Source organism: Suncus etruscus, chromosome 15, assembly GCF_024139225.1.
Source record: "Suncus etruscus isolate mSunEtr1 chromosome 15, mSunEtr1.pri.cur, whole genome shotgun sequence".
Lineage (NCBI taxonomy): Eukaryota > Metazoa > Chordata > Mammalia > Eulipotyphla > Soricidae > Suncus > Suncus etruscus.
In genome coordinates, this window is record NC_064862.1 from 73,737,926 (window position 1) to 73,764,717 (window position 26,792).

Here is a 26,792-nt window from a genome sequence, read left to right on the forward strand (position 1 = left end):
CCCAAAACAAAAAAGGAAAGCATTTCAGTGTGGGAGATCAAATCTGGGTTACATGCAAGACAAACACCCCTGTATGATTTCTCAGGCCCTCAGTTTCATTTCCAAAGATAGGGGTGTGTGTGAAACTCTCTGGACAAGCCCAGGCTGGTATCAGGCTGACGGAACCTAGAAGGGCTGGGCCCAGGGGCTTCAGGTGGCCCAACCCTCCTCATGGAATTTGCTCAGAGAACCCCCAACTACCCCAATCCTGTTTGCTTTCCTATCCCAGTGCTGGGTAGTGGTCCCAGGCTGCCCTGAGTTGGGCGAGTAAGGTGAGGTGTTAGGGCAATCCCTTTTAGAGGGGGTCAGCAAAGCAGCACCTGCTCCCTGCCTTGAAGCACATGCAAAGTTGGAGAAGCAGCACAGCATTTACCCTGAGGGTCCTTCTGTAGCCAAACGCACTTTTTAACTGCTCCCAAGACATGGGGACACATCTGAACACAGCTGCCACCAGCCAAAGCAGGGGCTGGGCCCAGCCACTCTGAGCACCTCAGAATTGGAACAGTAGGAAGATCTGGTTTAAGGGCACTGAAACAAATCACATGCTTTCCTATAGTGCTCTCAGGCATCAACATGGGTCTGTGCTTCTCAGCCATTGGGCCCAAAGGCCTTCAACTCAAGTTCAAAGTGGTTGTTTTTTTTTTTGGTTTTGGGGCCACACCAGGCGGTGCTCAGAAATCACGGGCAAGCTCAGATTTTCATATGACTTTGACCCTTAATGTGTTTCCTTTTTGCAGGGAGGAGAGGAACCTATGGTAGCCCCAAAAAAGCCATGATTCTCTGCAAGCCAACTTGTTACCCTGGCTCCGTTTATTTCCCCTTCTGTTTTCTATGACCTACTCCCTCCAAGTGTGCCCTCAGTCAGTGTGACAAGAACACCCACACACACACACCTTCAGGGGCTGGGGGACCCATAGAAATAAAGGGCACTGACATCAGATCTGTAAGTTTATTTGCTCAATGTACGACAGCTACATAATGACTCACATTCATGATCTTCCGTCACTGAGGAAAACTGCTAAGAATGGTCCGTGTGTGAAATAATTCCCTAGAGAAACACGGAGTTGGAAAAATAATCACTGATTAGACCTTAAAAAGAGTTCACTGCATAACATGACAAAAAAGCACAAAGGCTCATTCAGAGAACATAATCGTTGCTCTCCTGCACTGTAATAGTTATAATTCACCATGACAAACACCAGACATTAAGATTAAGCTAACACTGGTGTTTTTTTTTTCTTTTGCCCCCCCCCCAAAAAAAACATAATAGATAACTGCATGTCACTATAGCAACATCCAAAAACAGATCAATTGGTTACAATCACTATTTGGTAGAGCAAACTTTACTCCCAAAAGAAAAAAACTTAAATGAAAAAAATCTTTTTTTTTTTTTAAAAATTTGAAGACTTAATTTTTTTTGTCATTGGAATACATAACACCTACAGTATAAGTTAATAAATTTCAAGCTACTGTATAGAAATACAACACTAGCATGCACAATATTGTATCACAGAGTAATGGAGGATCGAGTAATGGTTTCACTGGAGACTTCCACAGGCAAGTGCATTTCTTTAAAAAGAAAAGGAACCATTCAAGCTGCTTAAACATCCAGTCTCCCCGCTTCCCTCATCAATTTTAGCCCTCGGGTATGATTTTTTTTAAATCTTGCATTGTTCTAAAAAGCAGCCAGAGCCAAAGCTGAAATTTGAAGGAAAAAAAAAAAAGGTTTTGTAATTCCAGTAAATTCTTTCCAAATGCTACAAAAGGACGGATGGACGCTGCTTGCCGGACATGAAGATGAAGGAGTGCTTAACAACCCCCCCACCAAGCTCTTCCATCCTGGCCAACTCCAGGTGGGCTCCCTGGCCTTTGGCTGGTGCACGAGGAAGGGCCCAGCTGAGGAGAAACATGCAAGGCAGACAAGAGATGACACCCCAGAACAACCTTCTCCCCGCTCACGACCCATCGATCCCATCAGACCTATCCCCTCTAAATGATACTCAATGGGGCCTTAGCAAATGCTATGTCAGCTTCCCTCTCTCTCCCTCTTTCCCTTTCCTAAAACAGACCCACAGGAAGCAACCCCCCAGGGCCCAGCACATCACTCTGTCTCTGACCTCTGAAAAAATGCTGAGCCCACAAGCAATATGCTCATTCTCAGACAGGAGGGTTCCCCAAGAGAGAGACAGGGGGCTTGGGGCGCAGAGGAAACAGATGGGTGCCCAGAGCAAGTCCATTTCCTTCCACTCCAGAAGGCACACCAAGCGTGCAAGAGAAGCCAATCTCCAAGCTTTAGGGCTAAACTAGTTCAAGAGGAAGAAAGATATATAAAGTCTTAGTCAAATCAGATGAGTCTCAATTCTCTGAGAAGGGTCTGAGGCTGCCTGCTCGCTGCCTTGACCCAGAAGGGCGGTTTGGGGGAGGGGGGAGTAGTGGGATGGGACACCGGTCACAAACCCAGGGCTCCAGCACCAGCTGTTGATCAGAGCGCTCGCTTGCTTCCTTCCTTTCGTTGGGGTTTTTCTCCCAGGGAGCGTCTAGCACCTGAATCCCCGCATGCTGTGCCACCCTTGTAACAGGCCCCTCATCCCTCTCCCCACCAAGCAGTGATGGCCACAGCCTAGCAGGAAGACTCAAGCGCAGAGAGCGCGAGTGATGTGGCCACAGGGGAGGCCCTGGGAAGGTTCCAGGGCAGCTGAGGGTCACGGCAGGCTCGGCAGAGACCACACAGGGATGACATACAGACCTGAATTTTCTCCCCTTTTTTGTGGTGTTGAATGTTCATAGTCAAGTGATGGATGGGTCGTTCCAGTGATGGATTTACAGAGGAAAAGGAAAGAAGGGCAAAGTGCCCACTGCCGCCTGCCAAGCACCGAGGAAGCCGAGCTGAGCAGCCAGCCGAGGAGACGGAACAGCCAAGCCAACCTGGGTACGGCCGCAGGAGGATGAAGAAGGCTAAGGAACGACCCAAGGAAAAAAAACACAACACGGTCGATGGCTTGAGGTGACATATGGCTGTAATGTAGTAATACTGTAAACTGCAATTTAGTGTTAATACTGTTGCCTAATCAGAGATGTGAAGGAACTGGAGAGGCCTAAAGATCTAAGGATCCATGTATCTTAGGTTCTAAGTCTGTCCGACTGGGATTCTTAAAACTACTCCATGCCTGGTACGAGTAACCCCCCTACAAAATAAAAAAATTTAAAAAGAAAATGCACAGCTCAAACAGATGAGATTAAAAAAAACCCCACAACTTAAAAGACAAGAGCATTATGTACATCAAAATCCTTACTGGAACCACAGAACTCAGTGGACGAGGGCCATTCCGTTTCCGGTTTGCTCTTGCATCTTCCAACCCTTACTAGCTAGCAATAAGTTAAATGAGAAGACAGAGACAAGCTCGACTTGCAATTCGTCTAGAGAACAGTCCGTGCGCCGGCGTGAGGCTGCTGCTCCCTTCCTCACCAGCACGGGCGAGCCTGACTTTTCCACTAGTGGTATTTTGGCAAAAATGTCAAAGAGGCAATCAAAGACAGGACAGGTCGCGGGCTCCTCCCAGGGAAGGGTCATCCCTCCCTCTCCCTCCCCCCCCAGACCCCCCCCCTCATGGGAAAGAAAAGAAAGACTGCAGTAGTAGTAGTAGTAATAGTAGTAGTAGTAGTAGTAGCATCGTCGGCGTGCGCGGCCAGTCCCTGGGCCCTTAATTGTTGCCTTCGCCGCCATCGTCGTCCTGCTGGTCGCTCGTCCAGAGCGTCAGGTTGTCGCGGAGGAGCTGCATGATCAGCGTGGAGTCCTTGTAGGAGTCCTCGTTGAGCGTGTCGAGCTCGGCGATGGCATCGTCAAAGGCCGTCTTGGCCAGGTGGCAGGCCTGCTCGGGCGCGTTCTGGATCTCGTAGTAGAAGACGGAGTAGTTGAGTGCCAGGCCGAGCCGGATGGGGTGGGTGGGCTGCATGTGCTCCTTGCTGATCTCGTGTGCCTCGCTGTAGGCCTTCTCGGACGACTCCACCACCGTGGCCCGTTTCTCGCCGGTGGCCACCTCGGCCAGGTAGCGGTAGTAGTCCCCTTTCATCTTCAGGTAGAACACCTTGCTCTCATACTGGGTCTCGCTGCAGTTCTTGATCAGGTAGTTGTCCAGCAGGCTCAGCACGTCCTGGCACACGGCCTCCAGCTCCTTCTCGATCTTCTCGCGATAAGCACGGACCATCTCGATCTTCTTCTCGTTGCCATCGGCCGAGGTCTTCTGCTCGATGCTACTGATGACCCGCCAGGAGGAGCGGCGGGCCCCGACCACATTCTTGTAGGCTACAGACAGCAGGTTCCGCTCCTCATTGGACAGCGGCTCGTTGAGTTCTGTCACCTGGAGGAGGCAAAACAGAGGGTCCATCAGTCAAGGCACAAGAAACTGTAGGAGTGACGGGACAGTGGGGAGGAGGGAACTTGCTCTGAATGCAGTCTACCCAGGCTCAATCCCCTGAACCTGCCAGGAGTGATTCCTCAGTACAAAACCAAGAGTAAGCATTGCTGGGTGGAACCCCAAGACCTAAAAATAAAAGTAAAACAAACCCCATTGATCTGACTATTTGAATGACAGAAAACCCACAAGGTGGCTGTAAGGAAGAGGGGTAAAGACAGAAAATTACAGCTTGCACCCTCCCAAGGGGAGCATGTGTCCATCTCATAGTTCTTCCATGAAGAAATGGTCTGGTTTAGTTCCTCAGATGAAAATCCAAATTTTTATCAACTGCAAAAACTCTTCTCTTGTAAAACTGCACACACTGGGCCAGAGAACTACTACGGAGTGACAGCACTTTGCCACGTGACCAATTTGGATCTGATCCCTGGCATCATGGGGTGTGGCCCAAACCCCTGCCTCAATTATGCACAAACTGCCCTAGATGTTTAATGCATAGATGCCTCTCACACCCACAAGTTTATTTTCCCTTTGTCCAGAGAAAACAGAATAATGGCTTCTTCTTCCTGACCTTGCCCTGGCTGCTAAATTTCCATTCCAATAGTGGAGGGGTAGGGCACTGACCCAGGTTCAATGCCTAACACAGGGTCCCTCCCTCCCAAGCCCAATCAGGAGTGATCCCTAAATGCAGAGCCAGGAGTAAGCCCTAAATACTGCCAGGTATGACTCCAAAAAAGTGCTCAAGCAAATAAAGTTGGTGCAGCTATAAACTGCACCTGGCATCAGGTTGCAGCCCTGACAGTAGTGATCCTCTGAGCACTGAACACCTGCCTAACCTCTGGCCATATACCAGAGTCTGCTCAGTCCTGAGGATTCCCAGAATACCCCATCACTGGGCCCAGCCCAGTCCAGTGATGGCAAAATATCCCTTTACTTCCACCCTTGCCTACAACAGTTCTCAGTGATCCTCATGGAACAGGAACAGGGACCGACAGTGACCCGAATCAGGCTGGTACAATGACCTCAGCAAAATCCCATTTCTGACACTGGTCCTGTGACACCAACCACAGAATCTAACGCTGTGTTCCTGAGAAGCAGCTGAGTCAGCCTGGAAGGTTTTCTTCAGGGCTGGGTCCTCAGAAACCCATTAGAAGAGACCCCCTATACCCAGCACCCACCCAGTGGGCGCTCTGGAGTGATGCCAGATGTGGCCACTCCTCCCTGCAATGTAGAAATAGGAAAGCACAGGCTAGGAGGCAATAAGGAGACCAAAATTCCTCACGTTCAGTTTGCATACGCCCCAGTCTGGACAGGGCACTAGCTGAGCCACACTGCTCCTGCCGGCTGAATGCAAACCTCGTCCTGAGTTTGCACCCATCACTGCACTTACTGACCCTCACGTAGCCCCTCCAGCACATCCTAAGCAGATGTGCTTTCCTCGGCTTAGTTCACGCCATGTTAGCACGGGAACTAACTCAGGGAAACTGATGGCAGAAAGACCCCACTTCTCACAGTGGATTCTATTTCTTGGGTCCTGAATGCAAAACTTGGCAGTGAGTGCCTGGATGCCCGTTTACTGTGAGCCTGGGAGCAGCGGTCTTGTCCATCAGAAATTCAGGAGGACCAGACAGTCAAAAACTCCTTACTTACAAACATGCCTCCAGGAAAGCCCTGGGTGATTTTCCTTCATTTAAAGTCCCCCAGCCTCTTTCCCTATATCAAGGGTCCTTGCGCCATCTCACAGGATCTGGCTCACACACACACACACAACCAGTGCTAGGAGGGCACATCCTAGGGGCCAGCCAGGGGGCACTATTATACCCAAAGCCCATCAGACTCTGCTGCAGTGCCTCCCCGAGCAACCTGATGCCAGTCTCAGAAGCAAGGAGGAGTCAGAGCACCTAGGGCTACAGAGATCGGATTCTGGCCTTTCCCCTAAATCATCCTGTCCTTGTTTCCAGAGCTAGAAGCTATTTAAGGCCCCAGTGACCTCAGTCCCACACTAGACCGTGAGGGCCAGCCACAAGGGAAGCACTACACAAACACACAAACTCGGGCTTATGTCAAGTGTGTCCAGTTGCCTCAGACAAGCTGGAGATTAGGAAAGGCCAAGATCACCTTTAGATATAGTAACTCAACCAGATTTGGAACTGCACCAAATGTTTGTAGCCAGTGGAAAACTAAGTTAGAGGGAAGAGCCTTTAACTCTCTAGAGTCTGTTCCCAAGTTCGGTTTGGCCAAATACCTCAAAGAAGAACTAAAAAGGGGGGAGAGGGGAAGAAAGGCACTTTTATGACCACTGCCCTGCTGTGGCCCAAACACCTAAAGCAAAAAATATGCAACAAGAAGCTGGAGCCAATGCACTGCGGGTGGTTGACCCAGCTTCACTGACCGGAACCTGAACCCTGACAGTAGTGATCCCCTGAGCACTGAACCAAGAGTAACCCCTGAGTATTTAAGTATTGCCAGGTCTTGCCATCACCACCACCAATCCCTAATATTTTTTTTGTTTTTTTGTTTTTTTTGGGTCACACCTGGCAGCACTCAGGGGTTACTCCTGGCTCTATGCTCAGAAATCGCCCCTGACAGGCATAGGGGACCATATGACCATATGGGATGCCGAAATTCAAGCCACCGTCCTTCTTCATGAAAGGCAAACACTCTACCTCCATGCTATCTCTCCACCCCCCCCCATATTTTTTTAAAAGAGCATCAGCTTTGGGAAGAAGAAATAAAAAACAAACAACAACAAAAAATAACTTAGGATCAACATGTATAGGGCCAGAGCAGCTGACCCAGGTTTGATACTTGGCATACAGTATGGTCCCCTGAACATCACTAGGTGTGGCCCAAAACCAAACCAAACCAACAAAAAATGATCATGTACTTTGGGGCAGCCAGAGCCATAGTACCACACGTACATTTGTCTTGCATGCAGTTGACCCTAGTTCAATTTGGGTCAACCTCACATAGACACCTGATCCATACCAGGAGTAAACCCCTAAGCACCGCCTTGTGTGATCCAAAGGCAAAACAACAAAATAATTTATGAGAATTAATCAGCAATTTTTATAGTAGAGATCACTACCAAAAATGACCAAAAGACATACCTATTTTGGTTTTTGGCCATACCTGGCTGTGCTCAGTGCTTATTCCAAGCAGTGTTGGAGGGGTCATTTTGGTGAAATGGGGGGACCATATATTGTGTCAGGGATCAAACTCGGTTCAGCCACGTTCCAGGGTAAAATAAAACTTGCCTGGAATCATGTGGTTCCCCAAGTACTGCCAGGAGCAACCCTAAGTATGGTGTTATGGGTAGCCCCAGGTCACCGGTGGATGTGACCCAAACCTCCCACCCCTAAAAAAATAGGGTACTGACAAAAAATATTGATAAACCTGGGGATCTAACAAAGAAAGCACTCAGTTCACCTAGAAAAAACAAAGCAGGGACTGGAGAGATAGCATGGAGGTAAGGCATTTGCCTTGCATGCAGAAGGGCAGTGGTTTGAATCCTGGCATCCCATATGGTCCATCCCCCGAGCCTGCCAAGAGCGATTTCTGAGCATAGAGCCAGAAGTAAACCCTGAGCGCTGCTGGGTGTGACCCAAAAAGCATTAAAAAAAGGGGGGGGGGGATATGGGATAATGGAGCCAGAGAGATAGCACAAGGGGTAGGGTGTTTGCCTTGCATGTAACTGATCCAGGATCAATAGTGGTTCGAATCCCGGCATTCCATATGGTCCCCCGAGCCTGCCAGGTGCGATTTCTGAGCACAGAGCCAGGAGTAACTCCAAAAAAAAACAAAAACAGAAAAAGAAAAAAAAAAAACAAAAAACAAAACTGGATGAATAGGCAGGAAAATTGGATTTTTCAGGCAATTAGTGATGGATACATGCCACTATCCCATCCAAAATCCATGAACTGGGAACACCAAGAATAAGCCTAAAGCAAAGAAAATATGGGCCTTAGGGTGATAATATCACTGTGGGTCCGTCCACTGGTGGACTTTTTTAAGTGTGTATCGGGTAGGGGGGGTGACTATATTTGGTGGTACTTGGGATAGAGGATACCATTCAATGCTGGGCATCAAACAAACTGGGGGCATCTCTTTCTCCCTCCCTGGCCCTAAACATTTTCTTTTCTAGTTTCCAATATAGAAAACATCTGAATGAGTCAAAAGGCCACAAAAAGGCAAAATCAAGCATCAAGGTGAACGGGCAGATGGCAGACACCCAAGTTGGGTTACAATATAGTCCCTTCCCAGGCAAAGGTGTGTTTGTCTTCACTACAGCCAAGCATAAGTTAATATTCAAAAATCAGTTTTAGAAAGATGCTCAAATTTAGACCCTTCACCAGCTGGTCTAAACTTATACTGGAAATTGGGCCAGAGAACATTCAATGGACTGAGACCCAAATTCAAGGCCAGGTTCAATCCTTGGCACTATGTGGGAGGGACCCTCTCACATGTAGTCTCTAAACCTCAATCATTTTACACGAGTGTGCACATACCCACCCACCCTATCCACCCCTTTGTATTGTAATTGCAAACAATCATTTCCTTCCCAGGTCCTTCAGGGCAGGCATCACCTTGCACTCACCACAGTCTCTGCTAGTCCAGAGTGTGGCCAGATAAACTGATTCTGTTATGACTAATCCAGCCCTGGCTATTTGCAGTGGGCCTTGGTCATTCCTCCCAGCCCGCCAGTCTTTCCTTTCAGTATGACTTTGCAGCCCCTGCCAGCTTGATAGGGAATGTTTCTCTCCCTGTTATCTGGGGTGGCTCTGGCTAGTGTAATGGAACAGAGTGCTAGTAGGCAGGAGGAAAGGGACCATGCAGATGGGCACTGAAGTCTGCCTGATCCCTGGAATTGACTGACCTAGATCAGAGCTACTTGAGACATCTGAGAAATCAGAATAAATATTTGTCGGGGGTGGGTGGTGGTGGTGGAAAGGACTGGAGAGACAGCACACAACCAGCCTCCTCTAGCACGCAGGAGGCCTGGGTTTGATCTCCTACACTGAATGGTCCCCCCTGAACACCACTGCTGAGCACAGCCCCAAAAGAACATAAGGATTCGATCAAGTAGATTGATACAGAAACTTAACAAGCACTTCAACTGTCTAAATTCACCTCTAAAAATCAAATCAATTGAAAAGTGTCAGTTAAAGCCTATGTGTGTCCCCCAACAGACACACACAAATGCTTATACTAATAAGCAAGTCAATCTGTGGCAGATGTAATTAGCAGTTGATTTGTAGGGGAGGGTGTTTGTCCTTCGCCCCAGCTGTGCTCAGGGCTTGCTCCCAATTGTGCTCAGAAATCACTTCTGGGGGCCGGAGAGTTAGCATGAAGGTAGGGCATTTGCCTAGCATGCCGAAGGACAGTGGTTCAAATCCCAGCATCTTATATGGTCCTCCGAGCAGGAGCGATTTCTGAGTGTAGAGCCAGGATGGGGAGAGGGGAGGGGAGGGAAGGGGGAAGAATCACTTCTGGTGGGGCTTAGAGGACCATAAGGGGTGCTGGGAATTGAATCTGGGTCTGCCATGTGCAGGCCAAGCTCCTCCACTGCACCACTGCTCCTGCTCCATACTTAGAAGCTGCATCAGGAACCAGGCTCCAACAGCCCTGAAGCCCAGCTACTGTGGCCCCAGGGCTCCTTCCCCCTTCCATTATGCATTTCCTCAACAGAACCAACCATCCCACCTGAAGGCTTCAGAGCCCTTGGAGACAGTGTCCTCTGTCATAGAGTTCTTGTTTCTTCTTTTTATTTTTATTATTTTAGGGGGGGGGTCACACCCGGCAGCGGTCTCAGGGGTTACTCCTGACTCTACGTTCAGAAATCGCTCCTGGCAGGCTTGAGGGGACCATATGGGATGCCCGATTCGAATCACCATCCTGCATGAAAGGCAAACACCCTACCTCCATGCTATCTCTCCAACCCCCCCCCTTTTTTTTTTTTGGTTTTTGGGCCACACCCGGCGGTGCTCAGGGGTTATTCCTGGCTGTCTGCTCAGAAATAGCTCCTGGCAGGCACGGGGGACCATATGGGACACCGGGATTCGAACCAACCACCTTTGGTCCTGGATCAGCTGCTTGCAAGGCAAACGCCGCTGTGCTATCTCTCCGGGCCCCCCACTTTTTTTTTAAAATAATGTATTTAAACACTGTGATTACAAACATGATTACTGTTGGGTTTCAGTCATAAAAAGAACATCCCCCTTCATCAATGTCCCCTATCTCACTTCCTCCCCCAACCCCTATTTACTTGTTTTTTGGTTTTTGGGCCACAGACGCTCAGGAGTTACTCCTGGCTATGTGCTCAGAAATTGCTCCTGGCTTGGGAGACCATATGGGACGTGGGGGGGTCAAACTGCGGTCCCTCCTAGGCTAGCGCGCACAAGCAGATGCCTTATGGCTAGAGCCACAGCCCTCAGGATACTCCTGGGATGCTGGGGATAAAAGCCAGGTTGGCTGCATACAAACCTAGCACCTGACCTGCTCTGCCCGTGTTTGGATCTTGAAAATGCTCAACCAAGAGCTAGTGTTCCACCAGAACCGAAGGCACAGAGAGGAAGGCGGGCAGGACCCAGGCTGTCTGGGTTCAGTGATTTGGGTTTGTTAAGTTCTGCAGTGCCCCTATACACTGCCTGGCACCCCAGTCCCCTGGAGAAGCCGAAGTTAGTCTTGCATTAGTTACACAGACTCCTGTGGCCTCTTTCAGGGCTGAGAAATCAGTCAGGAGGGACCCTTTATAACTGTCAGTTAGGGGCAGCTGTGATGGGGAGGGTTTATATAAGCCCCCAGCTCGAGTGCAGGGGTGGCTCTTTTCCCAGATGGCCTCACTGGAAGGTTGCCTCTTTAGACTACTGGATTCCAACTCCTGATTTTCAAACACTAACCATAAAGCCAGAGGAATAGGATAAGGTAGCTGGCAGGGGCACCTGCCTTGCACATGTGCCTTGCACATGGTTGACCCAGGTTTGATCCCTGGCATCCCATATAGTCCCTGAGCATCGCCAGGAGTTAGCTTTGAGCACAGAGCCAGAATTGAGCTCAAAGAACTATCAGTGCTTTTTTTTTTATTTTGGTCCAAAAGCCAAAAATGAAGAAACAAACATGCTTTATACTATATACTTCAGTGTGTGAGAGCCAGAAAATACTTAAATCAAAATAATTTTTCTTTTGAGGGCCATACCTATTATATTCAGGGATCATTTCTGGGAGGTCTGATGGACCATATGAGACACCAGTGAATGAGTCCATGTCAGCTGCACACAAAGAAAGTACCTGCTGTGCTATCTCCAGCCCTAAAAATTAAAAAAAAATCTCCCTCATCCCACACCCACAATCCTGCTCAGGGATGTGAGCCAGGGAGAACATCTGGGCTGGCACATGCAAGGAAACACCCTGCCCCTTGTACTGCATCTCTCCAATTCCCTCCCCTTTATTTGGGCTATACCTGGAGGTGTTCAGTGGACCATAAGGGTGTGGTGCAAGGCAAGTGCTCTATCAGTTGTATAATCTGACTCAATGCTGAACTTTAAAAAATTTATATCTCTCCACTATTCTACTCCCCTTTGATACCAAAAAAAATCAGGGGTGGGGGGGGAGGTTACTGCTGTGTACTCAGGAATTATTCCTGTCAGGCTTGGGGGACCATACTGGGTACCAGGGATCAAGCTCCCAACATGCTGTGCTATGGCTTGGGTCATGTCTCCAAGGCCTGACAGTCTTACTCTGAAGCCCGAGGCAGGCTGCCAGATATTTGGTCCACTTCCACCCATTTGTTTTTTCTTTTTCCATTGGTTCTGGGAGCTGCCCCTTCGCCTCCTCACAAGACCTCTAAGACTTCAGTGGGGCTAGAAATTAGCTCAATGGGCTTGAGCTTTGCATGAGTGCCCCAGGTTTGACCCCCAGCATAGCATCATTGTACGGCACAGAAAGAAGTGTTCCAAGTAAATGAGGGAAGGCCAAAAAATTACAAAAACCTAAAGTTTTTCTGTTAAATTAAAATTTAATTTTTTTCTTTTTCTTTTTTTGGCCACACCAGGCAGCGCTTGGGTTGCTCTTGGCTCTACGCTCAGAAATCGCTCCTGGCAGACTCAGGGGACCACACGGGATACCAGGATTCAAACCACGGACCTTCTGCATGTAAGGCAAACACCTTACCTCCATGCTATCTCTCCAGCCCTGTTAAATAATATTTAAGGCAAACCAGTCATGAACCAAATGTTTTGCTCCCACACCTGGTTATGCTGGGAAGGAGGACAGGGTCGAGTGCAAGGCTTTGTGCTACTCACAGCAGGGAACTGTGGAACCATAAAGGGCCAGGAAGGTGGGGCCAATGGTTTTCTGGGGCTCCTGCAGGCAAAGCTTGTGAGCTGTCACCTCAGCGCTAAAACATTTGAGTTCTTTCAGTTTTCAGTCATACCAGGCTGTACTCACCCTTATACCTGGCAAGGTGCTCAGGACCTTGTAAGATGCTGGAGAATAAACCTATAACGTGTGCATACAAAACAAGCGCTCTGACCCCAAGAATTGATTTTTGTTTTTGTTTTTGGGTCACACCCGGCAGCGCTCAGTGGTTACTCCTGGCTCTAGGCTCTGAAATTGCTCTTGGCAGGCTTGGGGGACCATATGGGACGTCGGGATTTGAACTACTGTCTTCTGCATGCAAGGCAAACGTCCTACCTCTATGCTATTTCTCCGGTCCCAAGAAATGATCCTTAAGCCAGCATTTATTTGAAGCAATATATATAGACATGTAGGGCCAGGGAAGAGAGCTCTAGGGACTACAGCACATGACAGGGCTCTTGGCCCAACCCCCGAGGCCCCCAATATCATTGGGAACCCTACCAATAGATATTAAATATCTATAATCATAGCCACAGAAAGATTATGAAGAGAAACAAATCCCAAATAAGAACTAGTTAACTAGTTATAATTCTGAATTTCTGAGAATCCATGTACTATTGTCATAAATTAGTAATGTCAATAGAAAGATTTTATGCAATTTTCTATTTTAAAAACCTAGTATCTTGCTTTAGTAGAATTAATCATATAGTTTTCCCTCTCTCTCCCAATAAATGGATCTAGTTCCAAATCTTTTCTTAAGCTGGAGGCATAGTACAGCAGGTAAGGAGCTGATTTGTCTTGTACCAGGCTTGCCTGTGATCTATCCCTGGCACCTCCTGGGTGTGACCCAAAACACTCCCTTTCAATAAAAAGACCCAAACCCAAAACCTAGTAGTCCTCCAAGGGATGGAAGATAGTGGATAGGGCAGTTATCTCACATACAACAAAGGCAGCAGGTTTGATCCCCAGCCTCCCATACAGTTCCCAAAGTCTTTCAACCAGTGATCACTGAGCATAACCAGGTTTGGCCCCGAAACAACAAACCAATCTAAAAAAGCACTAGCCCTTTAAGCATCTTCCTAGTCCCTCAGCTCCATACTTCTAAGCAAGGGTCAAACTTCTGGGTCCAAATAGCGGATAGAAAATCTATTATATTCATCCATCCATCCATCCATCCATCCATCCATCCATCCATCCATCCAAACATGCGCTGCAACTAACATTAAAAAAACAGGGCCTGGAGAGATAGCACAGCGGCGCAAGCAGCCGACCCAGGACCAAAGGTGGTTGGTTCAAATCCTGGTGTCCCATATGGTCCCCCGTGCCTGCCAGGAGCTATTTCTGAGCGGACAGCCAGGAGTAACGCCTGGGCACTGCCAGGTGTGGCCCAAAAATAACAAAAACAAAAAAAAAAAAGGGGGGGGGCCCCGGAGAGATAGCACAGCGGCATTTGCCTTGCAAGCAGCCAATCCAGGACCAAAGGTGGTTGGTTCGAATCCTGGTGTCCCATATGGTCCCCCGTGCCTGCCAGGAGCTATTTCTGAGCAGACATCCAGGAGTAACCCCTGAGCATATCTGGGTGTGGCCCAAAAACCAAAAAAAAAAAAAAGGGGGGGGATGAGGGGGAGCTGGAACAGTGGCACAAGCAGTAGGATGTCTATCATGTCCACCGTGCGCACGATAGGATGGACCGCGGTTCACCCCCAGCATCCCATATGATGCCCCAAGCCTGGAGCAATTTCTGAGCGCACAGTCAGGTGTGGCCCAAAATGCAAAAACAAAAGAAAAAAGGAGTCAGAGAGGACCGTTCTGCCTTGCACATGACCAATCTGGGTTCAATCTCCGGCATCCCATGGGGTCCCTGAAGCACTGTCAGGAGTGATTCCTGAGTGCAGAGCCAGGAGTAACCCCTGAGCACCACTGAGTGTGGACCAAAACCAAAAACAATAAAACCCTTTTGCCTTGTAGCAATGCTTGTTGGTCATGAAGCAATGCTTCATGCCTGCAAAGCACAGAGTTACCATTGATCCACTTCCCTGACTCAGCAATACATTTTTTTTTAAAAAGTAGAAACAGAGCGAAGGCACAGGCGGTAGGGCATTTAGTCGCCTTCCATGTGGCTGACCCAAGATGGACCGCGGTTCAATCCCCCGGCATATATGGTCCCCAGGGCCGGAGCGGTGGCGCAGCAGTAGGGCATTTGCCGTGTATGCGGCTGACCCAGGACAGACCATGGTTCGATCCCCTGGGGTCCCAGATGGTCCCCCAAGCCAGGAGCAACCCCTAAGTGTCACCGGGTGTGGGCCAAAATAAAAAAAAATTTTTTTAAATGACTGACTAGGGACTGGAGCAATAGCACAGCTAGTAGAGCATTTGCCTTGCACACAGCCAAGACAGCACCTGCCAGGAGTGATTTCTGAGAGAAGAGACAGAAGTAACTAACCCCTGGGTGCCACTGGGTGTGATCCCCTCAAAAAAAAGAAAAATTGACAAGGTGTCCCCTCTCCAAAAAAATTAAAGCTTGGCAAGAAGCCAACCTTCAACCTATTTGCTTAGTCTTCGTGGGTCACATCACTAAAGGAAAGAATTGAGAATGGGGAAAGCCTCTATCCTACAAGGCCAAAACTAGTAACATTTTGCAGAACTTTTTTGGGGGGAGGGTGTTGGGGGACCCACTCCCAGCTGTGCTCATGACTTACTCCTGGCGCAGTAACCAGGGATCACTCCTGGTGGTGTCTGGGGAGTCATATGGAGTGTCAGGGTTGTCAAGCTCGGGCACACTACCAGCAAGGCCAGCGTCCTGCCCTGCCTTCTGTACCAACGCTCCAGTACAGCAGCACTGTTCCTCTCCCCAACAACCACTCAGCATCTTAGTCCCCCTGAGAAACAGTCAAGGAGCAGCCATGGAGGTCGGCGGACAAGCGACTCTCCTTGAGAAACCAAGGGAGGAAAATTCAATTATCTGCCATCTGGATTCAACGTCTTAAGCAAGAAACTCCGTTTTGAAGCTGCCAAATTTAAATGTAAAGCGATCTTGCCGATAATTTGAGCATGTGAGTGAGCTGAGGGGTAATTTGAAGCTGATAAACTCATCTTACTACATGGTAAGTTCCTGGGAGGGAGGGGAGACAAGAAAAGGGGGATAGGCCAAAAGGGGGAAGGAAAGAAAGATATTGACCAAAGGTACAAAGAAGAGACACTGTACTACACTGTCCAGCTTTGTTTTGTATATACTGAATTCAAGACTTTCCATGACTAATTCCTTCCTTCCTTCCTTCCTTCCTTCCTTCCTTCCTTCCTTCCTTCCTTCCTTCCTTCCTCCCCTTCCTTCTTTCCTTCCTTCCTCCCTCCCTTCCTTCTTTCTTCCTTCATTTCCTCCTCCTTTTCTTTCTTTCTTTCTTTCTTTCTTTCTTTCTTTCTTTCTTTCTTTCTTTCTTTCTTTCTTTCTTTCTCTTCCTTCCTTCATTCCCTCTTTCTTCCTTCCTTCCTTCCTTCCTTCCTTCCTTCCTTCCTTCCTTCCTTCCTTCCTTCCTTCCTTCCTTCCTTCCTTCCTTTTTGGCTTTTGGGCCACACCCAGGTATGCTCAGGGGTTACTCCTGGCTATCTGCTCTGAAATAGCTCCTGGCAGGCATGGGGGACCATATGGAACACCAGGATTCAAACCAACCACCTTAGGTCCTGGATTGGCTGCTTGTAAGGCAAACACCGCTGTGCTATCTCTCCGGCCCTACTAATACCTTTCTTAAAGGTATTATTTTAGCCACACACACACACAAAAAAGGGGGGGGGGGGCTAGAGCCATAGGTCAGCAGGAAGGGCGCTTGCCTCGCATGTGGCCAACCTGGGTTCAATATCCAGCATCCCATATGGTTCTCCAAGCCCACTAGAAATGATTTTTTTGTTTGTTTTTGGGTCACATCTGGCAATGCTCACGGGTTACTCCTGGCTCTGTGCTCAGAAATTGCTCCTGGATCGGGGGACCATATGGGATGCCGGTATTTAAACCACGGTGTGTCCTGAATCAGCTGCATGCAAGGCAAATGCCCTACCGCTGTGCTATCTCTCCAGCCTCCAAAAATGATTCCTCAGCCAGGAAGTAACCTCTGAGCACTGCCAGGTATGGCCAAAAAAGACCAAAAAAAAAGTCATTATGCAACCTTGCTGTAACTAGCCAACAGTAAAGCTTTCCTTCCTTTCCACCTTCTAGTATCTTCCTCTAAGATTCCTCTCAGAATTTAAAGCCAGGTTAAGAAAACAGAGCATATTGCAGCCAACCTGGGTTTGATCCCCAGCAGCCCATATGGTCAGTCGTCCAAGCATTGCCAGGAGAGATTCCTGAGCGCAGAGGGAGGAGTGAGCCCTGAGTATCACTGGGTGTGACCCCAAAACAAAACCAACCATGTGATTATACACAACCAACTACACTTTTCTTTTCAGGGGGAATGAAGGGAGCCATGTAGGGACCTTAGGTGGTACTTGGGAACAAACCAGGTTCAGCCAGATGTAAGGCAAGGACCTAATCCCTGCATCTTCTCTGGCCCCAAGATATTAGTTCTTGCAAAGCTTCTGAGGAATATCTGTTATTGATGGTTTCAAGAGCCTTAAAAATTACCCTTGAGGGGTGGGGAAGGTGTCGCTAGAGGTAAGGTGTCTGCCTTGCTAGCGTAGGACGTACCGCGGTTCAATCCCCCAGCCAGTGATAGCATATTGGGTAAGGCAGCAGCAGCAGCAGACCAGGTTTAATCCTGGGCACCCCATATGATCCCCTGAGCAAAGCCAAGAGTAACCCCTGAGCACTTAAAGTTAAAGTGTTGCCCACCCCCCCAAAAAAAACACTTGAGAGTCAAGAGATAGCACAAAGGTCTAGAGCACATGCTTTGTATGAAGATGGTCTGGATTTGATCGGGAGGCACCACCCTGAGCTATGTTGGGTATAGCCCAAAACAAATTATTCTTGGTCAGCCATGTAGCTCAGCAGGGGAGCACTTGATCTGACATGTGTGAAGCCCCAAGTTTGATCCCTGGTATGAACACCTCCCCAAATGATATTCTTTTTTTGTTTTGTTTTGTTTTTATGGGCCACACCCGGCAGTGCTCAGGGGTCACTCCTGGCTGTCTGCTCAGAAATAGCTCCTGGCAGGCACGGGGGGACCATATGGAACATGGGGATTCGAACCAACCACCTTTTGGTCCTGGATCGGCTGCTTGCAAGGCAAACGCAGCTGTGCTATCTCTCCGGGGCCCCCAAATTATATTCTTACCTTTCAGCCATTTCACCGGCAGGTGGTGTTTTGGGTGGAGGCGCCTCAGTGGTGCTGGGGGACCTAAAATACCAGGAACATACCAGAAACAAAACCTGGGGCTCCTACATATGACCCGAAACCTGAGTCTTCTCTTCCTGGTCCCTTTCTGTTCTTTTCCCATCCTCTTTTTTCTCTTTGCCTTTCTAGATTAGACCCAAACCAGGTCACTTGCAAGCTGATAAAATCAAATCCAAATCACAATCTAAAGCAAAGCTGGACCCCCCCCCCCCCACACTGCTCTTCTCCAACCACTGCAAATGCTGGGGCATCTGTCATTTCCAGGACAGCTGCTCCCACTGCTGTCTCTCAGGGCCCCCACTCCCATTCTAGAACCCCTGGGGCTTCTAAAAAACCCAAAAAACCAAAAAAAAAAAAAAAAATCTGGCTTCATCAGTACCTTTTTTGGGGGAGGAGGGGGATTTTGGGTCACATACGGCAGCGCTCAGGGGTTACTCCTGGCTCTGTGCTCAGAAATCGTTCCTGGCAGGCTCAGGGAACCATATGGGATGCCAGGATTTGAATCACCGTCCTTCTGCATGCAATGCAAACACCTTACCTCCATGCTACCTCTCCGGCCCCTCATCAGTTCCTTAAAGACTCATTGCTCATTGCTCTGGGGGCCAGAGCAATAGTAGAGTGGATAGGGTGTTTGCTTTGCAAACAGCCAATCCAGATTCAATACCCAGCATCCTATATGGTCCCCAAGCCTGCCAGGAGTAATTTCTGAGCAGAGCCAAGAGTAATCCCTGAGTGCCATCAGGTGTGGCCCCAAAACCAAAAACCAAAAACAAAACATGAAAAAAGAACTCATGCAAATTTCTACCGTTTTGACAAAAATCACAGGAACCAAGCAAGCCTAGTATAAACTCTCAGGAATTTTTTGTCTTTGTTTTGGGGCCACACCCAATGATGGCTCTGTACTCAGGAATCACTCCTGGCAGGGGGTGCTTCAAGGAGGGACACTATGTGGGATGCTGGGGATTGAACTTGGGTTGGCAGCAGTCAAGGCATATGCCCTACCCGCTGGGCTATCTATCGCTCTAGCCCTTTCTTAGAAATTTTTGTTGATCACATTTTCTAAGTATTTTCCTACCACTCCAATCTATAAATTAGTCATGTCAAAAGTGTATGAATCTCTATAAGTGTTATTAAATTAAGAGACATTTCAACAGTTTGCAAAAACTGGGAAATGGAATTTAAAATGAAACCGAGAAAAAAAAGACTTGGGGCCAGAGTGATTACACAGAGATAGGGCATTTGCTTGCATGTGGCTGACTTGGGACAAGGACAAACATGGGTTCAATTCCCAGTATCCCATATGGTCCCCCGAGCTAGCCAGGAGAAATTTCTGAGTGAAGCCAGGAGTAAGGCCTGAGCACCACCAGGTGTGGTGCAAATCCCCCTCCCAAATTATTAAAAGACAACTCATAAGGAATTAGTAGCCTTATAACAGAGGCAACAAATATAGTCCCCTGAAACTACAGTCGACATAATAGAGCTAATAAGACACTCAGATTAGAAAAGATGCAAGACATGACAGGCTTATAATGTGATATTCCCCTTGTGACCTTGGAATTTCTATTGGCCATTGTGACTTTTGTGTGTCCCATACAGAAATAAACGGATGCCCTGATAAAAGGATTAGGGATGATGAAACTGAGCAGAGAAGCCAAACAGCCCTATTGGAAAATGAAGCAAGGTATTTAGCATCTCCTTAACTGCTTTTGTTTTGGGGGGCCACACCCAGTGGTGCTTACAGATTACTCCTAAAATATGATCCCATGGGCACCTATGTGCAATGCCTTCCCCACTCTCCTTTTCTATTTTCTCCCATTCCCAGCATTTTCTTGCCAGGAAGGGCAACTGCAGCCCAGGGCTCATGCAGGAGGCACTCTCCATTCCCAGTAGCTGCCACACCACAGGGGAGTTATTCCATCTATCACCAAGTAGGCCTCGGGCAGAAACCGATCAACCAGTGGAAGACCAGCAACTTTCCATAATCGCCAAATCTGGTCTCATTTCAACACTGTTCTTTGGGCGAGACCTTCTGGCTTAAATTCTGACTGAGAAGTTTATTGGAAATCTCGTCTTTCTCGATTTATGTTGAGCCAGTTCAGATATTAGAAGAGTGACCTTGATTACCTCATTACACCAAGGTGGTGAGCTGTTGAGGGCCCTTCATTATTGATACTTTCCTGAATCAGAAAATAGGCTTTAAAATCCAACCACCGCAAATCACCTGTGGGCTAGGGATGTGGCTCAATGGTAGGGCATCTACCTGGCACATGTGAAGCCCGGGGTTCAATGCTAAAGGCTAACACTGTCTCTGTCCCTCTTAGCACGACCCGAAAACATGTGCTAGAATGTTCCAAATGCTATGGAACTGTACATCTGAAAGCAGTAACTTCTGTTGCCTTTCACCTGTGTTGTTCAAAATTCAGAGTTTGATCATTACTAAGGCTTCCCTCCCCCCAAATACCAAGAGATGGGGCCAGCGCGGTGGCGCTAGAGGTAAGGTGTCTGCCTTGCCAGTGCTAGCCTAGGACGGACCGCAGTTCAATCCCCCGGCGTCCCATATGGTCCCCCAAGCCAGGAGCAACTTCTGAGCGCATAGCCAGGAGTAACCCCTGAGCGTCACCTGGTGTGGCCCATAAAAAAAAAAAAAAAGAAAAAAAAGAAACCAAATACCAAGGGATGAATCCCGCTCCCGCATCTACTTAATCCAAAAGTCTGTAATGAAGATAATGTCCATTTAGCAAAGTCTTCAATCTCAACATAATCCAAAAGATACATTTCCCCCAAGCAATTATGAAACTACTCAATAGTTACTGCAAAGGGTAAACACATAAAAATAACCAACTCCATTCTTTCCTGCCCAAAGAAGAGAACAATTGAAGCCACATGACTTGAGAACAAGGGCTGGCCCACCTCCACTCAGCCTATTAGAGATACCATTAGTCCGTAAGTGGTAGAGGCTATTGATCCAGTCTCCTGCAAGAGGGAGGAGAGAGCAGCATTTTAAGAGAGTGAGACTTTAAAAGTCTATCAGCTCCCTTGAAAGGCTTTTAAAATACAATTTAGGGTTGAGATAGTCCAATGGGTAAGAATCAGGCTTGTACATGACCGGTTCAGATTCGATCCACAACACCTCATGAAGTCCTCCAGTGGTGCCCCATCTCCCCAGGTGTGATACCTGAGCTGAGCCACAAGGAAGTCCTAAGGACTGCTGGGTGTGGCACAAAACACCCCCCATCCAGAAAGACCTTTTGCACCAAATTCACCCTCCACCACTTCAATTGCTTAATCCGGCAACAAACTTGGTAGCCCAGACTTATCTTTCCCAGAGGCAGGTATCAATTTCCTGCTTGGAACATTTTCTCAAGAGGCTATTAAAATCCGAAGGACAGGGCTAACCAGAAAACATTTTCTCCCCCTAGAGGTAAACTGCAAACTCTATGTCTGGCTTCAAAGACTTAACCTACCTCTTCGCTCTTTCAAATACTTTGGTACTTGGATGGTATCTACAACTAGCACTATGTACCTCAGGATAGTACTAGAATGATTTCCCTAACTGTAAAGAAAATGTATTTCCTATGTTTTCTATCATCGTGAAGACATGTACCTTAAAAGAGCTCATATAGGGGCCGGAGAGATAGCATAGAAGGAAGATGTTTGCCTTGCATGAGGAAGGACGGTGGTTCAAATCCTGGCATCCCATATGGTCCCTCAAGCCAGCCAGGAGTGACTTCTGAGCTCATAGCCAGGAGTAACCCCTGAGCGCTGCTGGGTGACCCAAAAACAAACAAACAAAAAAAGAGCTCATATAATGGTAGATTTCGGTATTTTGTTTTCCAAATTCTCAATTATAAAATGACCTTTTGTTTTTTGATGCCCTACCACTGTGCTATATCTCTCTGGCCACTTTTTTTTTTTTTTTTTTGGAGGGACGCTTGTCAAGCTCTGGGGTCCTATGGGGTCCCAGGAATCAAACCTGGGTAACTGCCTGCAAAGCAAGCCCTTTAGTACTATTACTCTGGCCTGAGATAATCTATAAATAGAAAAAATAGTTGCCATTTCTGAGCCCATTTCTTTTTTTAAAATGCTTTTTGGGCCACACCCAACTGTGCCCAGCCAGAGCTTACTACTCTGTACTCGGGGATTACTCCTGGCAGGGTTGGGAAACCAAATGGAATGCCAGGGATCAAACCTGGTTGGCTGCGTGCAAGGCAAGAACCCTACAGCTATAGCACCTCTCTAGCCCTACATTTTTTTGGAAGTGGGGGAACCACACCCAGTGAAGCACAGGGAACCATATTGGATGCCTGAAATCAAACCCAGGTCAGCAGTGTGCATGGTAAGTGCCCCACAGCAGTGCTACTGCTCCAATCTATGGCTCTACGTTTCTTATTTAATCCTCACAGCTCCTTCAAGTAGGTATTGCCCCAATTTCCAGATGAAGAAAATGAGGTCAGAAGCTAGCTTGCTTTTCAAGAGACATGGTAAACAAGTCGGGAAAAAAAGTGCTTTATTTTACAAACCAGTCTTTCCTCACCCAATTGTCCAGAGGCAGAAGCGTTAAGTACTGTAAGGGAAAACTCTCCCAAACCCCAATTTAAGATTTTGCAATCTTTCAACATTCTCATCCCCTAACAGTGAACTGAAAAAGATCCGCAGGCGTTCGAAAAATATTAAGGCTTTTATTTAAAACCTGCAAAATTAATTATCTGTCCCCCCAACAAATGTCTATGCCATTATTTTAATAATAATGGCACCATCATAAAAAAAAATGTTTCAAAATGTCTATCTTTATTCTTGCACTGCCTAAATTTTAAAAGTGTATGCCCTAGAACGATCTGAGGGAAACCCGAATAAAGAAGGCTAAGGGACCCATAACAAGAGGTCAACAGACCTACAAGCCCCAAAGCCCGTGACATTCTTATCTCGTGGAAGGTGAAGTGTCTCATTCCACCTGGCTTCTCTCGACTTTCTGCACCACTTTGGTCAGACGCCAGCTGCACACTCCCCACCAGCCCTTAGGTGCATTGCAGCCTCTGTGTCATTGTGTGTGACATCACTGGGTTGCTATGGACATGGGTGCGAGGTCACTCGCTTGCTCGCCTGTGAAACTAAAAATGCAGAATTAGGAGGCTCTTCAATACCACGAAGGAAGGTCCTTGCCATTATTGGCCTCCCTTCATCAAGTCCCACTTCTCTCCTTCGAGCTTCCTTCTGGAAACCGCATCCAGTGTGGGGCAGGACACACTGGTACAGCAGGACTCCCCCCAATTTTCAGAACCATTTCACTTCCTTGAGGTATCAAAAAATAAAAGCGCCGGTAATGTGGCTTATACATATGAATATCATATATATATATATATATATATATATATATATATATATATATTCAAGTGAGTCAGTCCAGCCATCCAAGATATCATCTGTAATCCGCGTGTGGTTTCAGCACAAAGCTGCTACCGGGCCCGGACCACGCCTGGGTCCAATGCTTACTAGGACTGCATTTTAAAATCTTTGTTACATAAGAGAGTAGGGGACCTAAATCATCAAGAAACTCATTTTTTTTTCCCTTTTAGCAATGCTCAATATTTTTCCCTCTCCTAAATGCAAGTGGGCTGACAGACCTTCCTATAAATGTAGTTAGTGTTCCTGACAAAATGGTGCAATACAGGCAGGAATGAATCCCAGACAAAATGCGACAACTGGGGACCAGGGTTCCCTTTTCATCCACATGAAGATGTGGGAGCTTCTTTTTTTATTTTTTAAATAAAGGTGGGGCTCAGATGTATCTAACCAAAGGTGGTAAAAAAATATATATTTTTCCATATTAAAAAAAAAAAAAGACTTTTTCCCCTTTAAAATAACTCCTCCCAGCCTCCACCCAGTCTAGGCTCTCTGCAATATGACAAATGCAGAATCTTCTGGAAATGACTTGATACTGCCTCCCACCACCACCGCTTTGTTTGCAATATCAGATCCCAGCGATTCCCCCCACCCCACCCCACACCCTTCGACTTATAGGAATTTCAACAGATGTGAGCCTGTATCTAAAAAAGAAACAACATATGTCACAAATTCAGGCAGTCGGGCGAAAATTTCCCACCTTTCTTTTCAGAGACAATGCCTCCCCCTCCTCCCTTTTCTATACCCCCCCCAAAAAAAAGTCAGAAAAAAAAATAAAAGGAGAGAGAAGGCATCTCGAAAAGCAATCAATGAAAACGCTAAGCAAGAAAAGAGAAGCGTCCCCCTATATTTCCTACAAAAAGGGGGGAGAAAGAGAGAAACCTTTTGTTAGGGGTTAAAAACAAAAAAAAACAAAAAAAAAACAAAAAAACGTGAGCATCAAGGTTGTTTCATATATTTGCACCCTGAGCACAGACAAGACAGGTAGGGGAAGAAATGCAATGAAATGCCAAAACCCTTTCTCCCGGGTTCTTCCAGGGTGGCAAGAGAAGCGATGAAGGAAGATCTTTATTTTTATTTTTGGGGGGTAGAACTGGGGGGGGGGGACACTGCCAAGGCCCGTTGCATAGGGGGCGCCGCCCAGACACCAGGGAAGAAGCAAAAAAAAAAAAAAAAAGAAAAAAAAGAGGAACCGCATCCATGCGGTCCCCAGCCCCCACGCCAGCGCCAGGCGGGGAGGAGGGGAAGTTGGGGCACAAAGGATGCACGCGCAAGGACCCCCCGCGCCGGGGGTCCAGGGATTTCCCCACCACCACCAGGAGGAGGCCGCATGGGGGTGGAGAAAAGGCCGCAGGAGCAACAGCAGCTGCAGCTGCAGCATCACCTCGGGGCTGCCTTCCCCTTCCCCTTCCCCGGGGCGCTCGGCCCCTCCCCGGGCCCCACCCTGGAGGCCGCTGCAACCTCTGAGCCCCCCGAGTGGCCGCAGGGACCAGGCGAGCCCGGTCGGGCCGGGCCGGGCCGGGGCGCGCGCACGCGCACACGCACGCGCACTCGGACGCGGGGGTCGAGGGCGAGGACGAGCCACTCACGTTCTTCATGGCCGCGGCCATGTCGTCGTAGCGCTCCGCCTGCTCGGCCAGCCGGGCTTTCTGCACCAGTTGCTCGCGGTCCACCATCTTCGCGGGCGCGGGGCGGAGGAGGAAGAGGAGGAGGAGGAGGAGATTCGGAAGGGCTGCGAGGAAAGGCGCGGCGGGAGCCTGAATGCCGGAAGGCTACGGTAGAGCGCGGCGCTCAAGCGGCGACTGAGCTGAGCTGAGCTGAGCTGAGCTGAGCAGAGGCGGCGGCTCGAGCTGCGACCGCGAGATCCGGCGCGAGGCGGCGGCTGCGGCTGCTGTGCGTGCCGCGGGCCGACCACCCTCTGCGGCCCCGCCCATGGGGCGTGACGTCATCACGTACCGCCCCTCAACCACGCCCCTTCTCTTGACCGCCGCCGCTGCTGTTCTTCAACCCGCTGCTTCCTTCCCTACCCACCCACCTACCCATCCGCTTTCATCCGCTCCTCCACCAGCCTCCACGACGTCTCGCCTTTCCCCGGCAGCTCCCTCACACTCCCTGTTCTCCATCCTCTCTTTTATTTCCTGCGCCCTAATTTATCCAGAGGCCTTTTTTTCCCCTTAGGGATACCCCACCCCCATCCTGCTCTGGCAGGCCTCCCCCCCCTCCAAAACGCGTGGGCTTCTGGGAGTCGTAGTTCGTCCACCCCCCCGCGGCGAGGCCTGTGGATGAGATCAAGGACAAAAAGGCGGCCAAGACTACATTTCCCAGCGGCCTTAGCGCACAACCAAGGGGGCGGGGAGTTGTCATTCCGCGGCCGCTGGGGACCCCTGGCGGAGGAGATCGAGGCTGCATCAGTCAGTCCCTAGCGCTAGCTAGTTGCTGATTCACGGCACCGCCCAGTATTTCTTTCGACAGGTACTTAAGCAGAGGAAGAGGGTCCCCAGCATTTATTTGCACCCCCCGGACCTCATCTCCGAGATATAAACGACAGACGGGTCTTAGAATATATAAACGCTCAAGATAGAGCCCGCCTGCCGGATGGTTATGAATGAACTATGGGGGTGATCACTTCCCTCTGTCTCCCCCACAGTGTTCCAGTTCCCCATCAGCACCTTGACGTTCTTGGGCCTGACTAGGTGAAAATGCAGAAGGACAAATAACGCGGAGCAAAGCGGCTTAATTTGCAGGAAGGATGCGGCTGTCTGCACACTGACCCCTGGAGAGCCCTTAACTTCCTCTTTGGGGAGAACGTTAGAAATTGAATTCTTTTCCCGAGAGTCTATGGAAAGTCTGGTACTGTGTGTAGCGAGGGGTTGAGCAACCCTTCTCTTCCTACCTAACACAGACACGCTGACATCAAGCTAACCAATTCCTGCTTAAATGCTTCCCTTTTTGACAATGTAGCGCATACCATACAGTGCATATCGTTTCATTGACTTCACTTGTTCCACTATCTCTATTTAGTGAGCATCTATTAAGTTTTCCACACTGAGCGCAAAACAAGAAAGGAGACACCTCCAAGGGGAAAAAAAAAAAAGAGAAATGCATATAAATACATAGACTGTTAGAAAATGATGAGACAACAGATAAGAGGAGACTGGGAAGAGGTGTGGAGAAGAATTTGCAATGAAGAAGTCTCTAAAGGAATATTCCAGGCTCGATGCTAGATGCTGGAAGAAGGCCTGGAACCCTGCCCTCAGAGAATTTC

At 48.4% G+C, this 26,792-nt stretch overlaps 1 protein-coding gene across 1 annotated transcript; it reads right to left on the reverse strand.

The window, feature by feature from the left end:
• Positions 1-974: 974 nt before the first annotated feature.
• YWHAG (tyrosine 3-monooxygenase/tryptophan 5-monooxygenase activation protein gamma) lies at positions 975-25,386 on the reverse strand. Its single transcript, XM_049787877.1, has 2 exons — positions 25,117-25,386; positions 975-4,397 (listed from the first exon to the last, which is right to left on the reverse strand). The coding sequence occupies exons 1-2, from the start codon at positions 25,201-25,203 to the stop codon at positions 3,741-3,743; spliced, it is 744 nt and encodes a 247-aa protein (XP_049643834.1). The 5' UTR covers positions 25,204-25,386; the 3' UTR covers positions 975-3,740.
• Positions 25,387-26,792: the final 1,406 nt, after the last annotated feature.

Excerpts from the sequence above, each read along its gene's own strand:
- YWHAG (XM_049787877.1), bottom strand. The coding sequence starts at position 25,203 with ATGGTGGACCGCGAGCAACTGGTGCAGAAAGCCCGGCTGGCCGAGCAG. Across the intron at positions 4,398-25,116 it reads TGGCCGCGGCCATGAAGAAC|GTGACAGAACTCAACGAGCC; the intron begins GTGAGTGGCTCG and ends TGCCTCCTCCAG.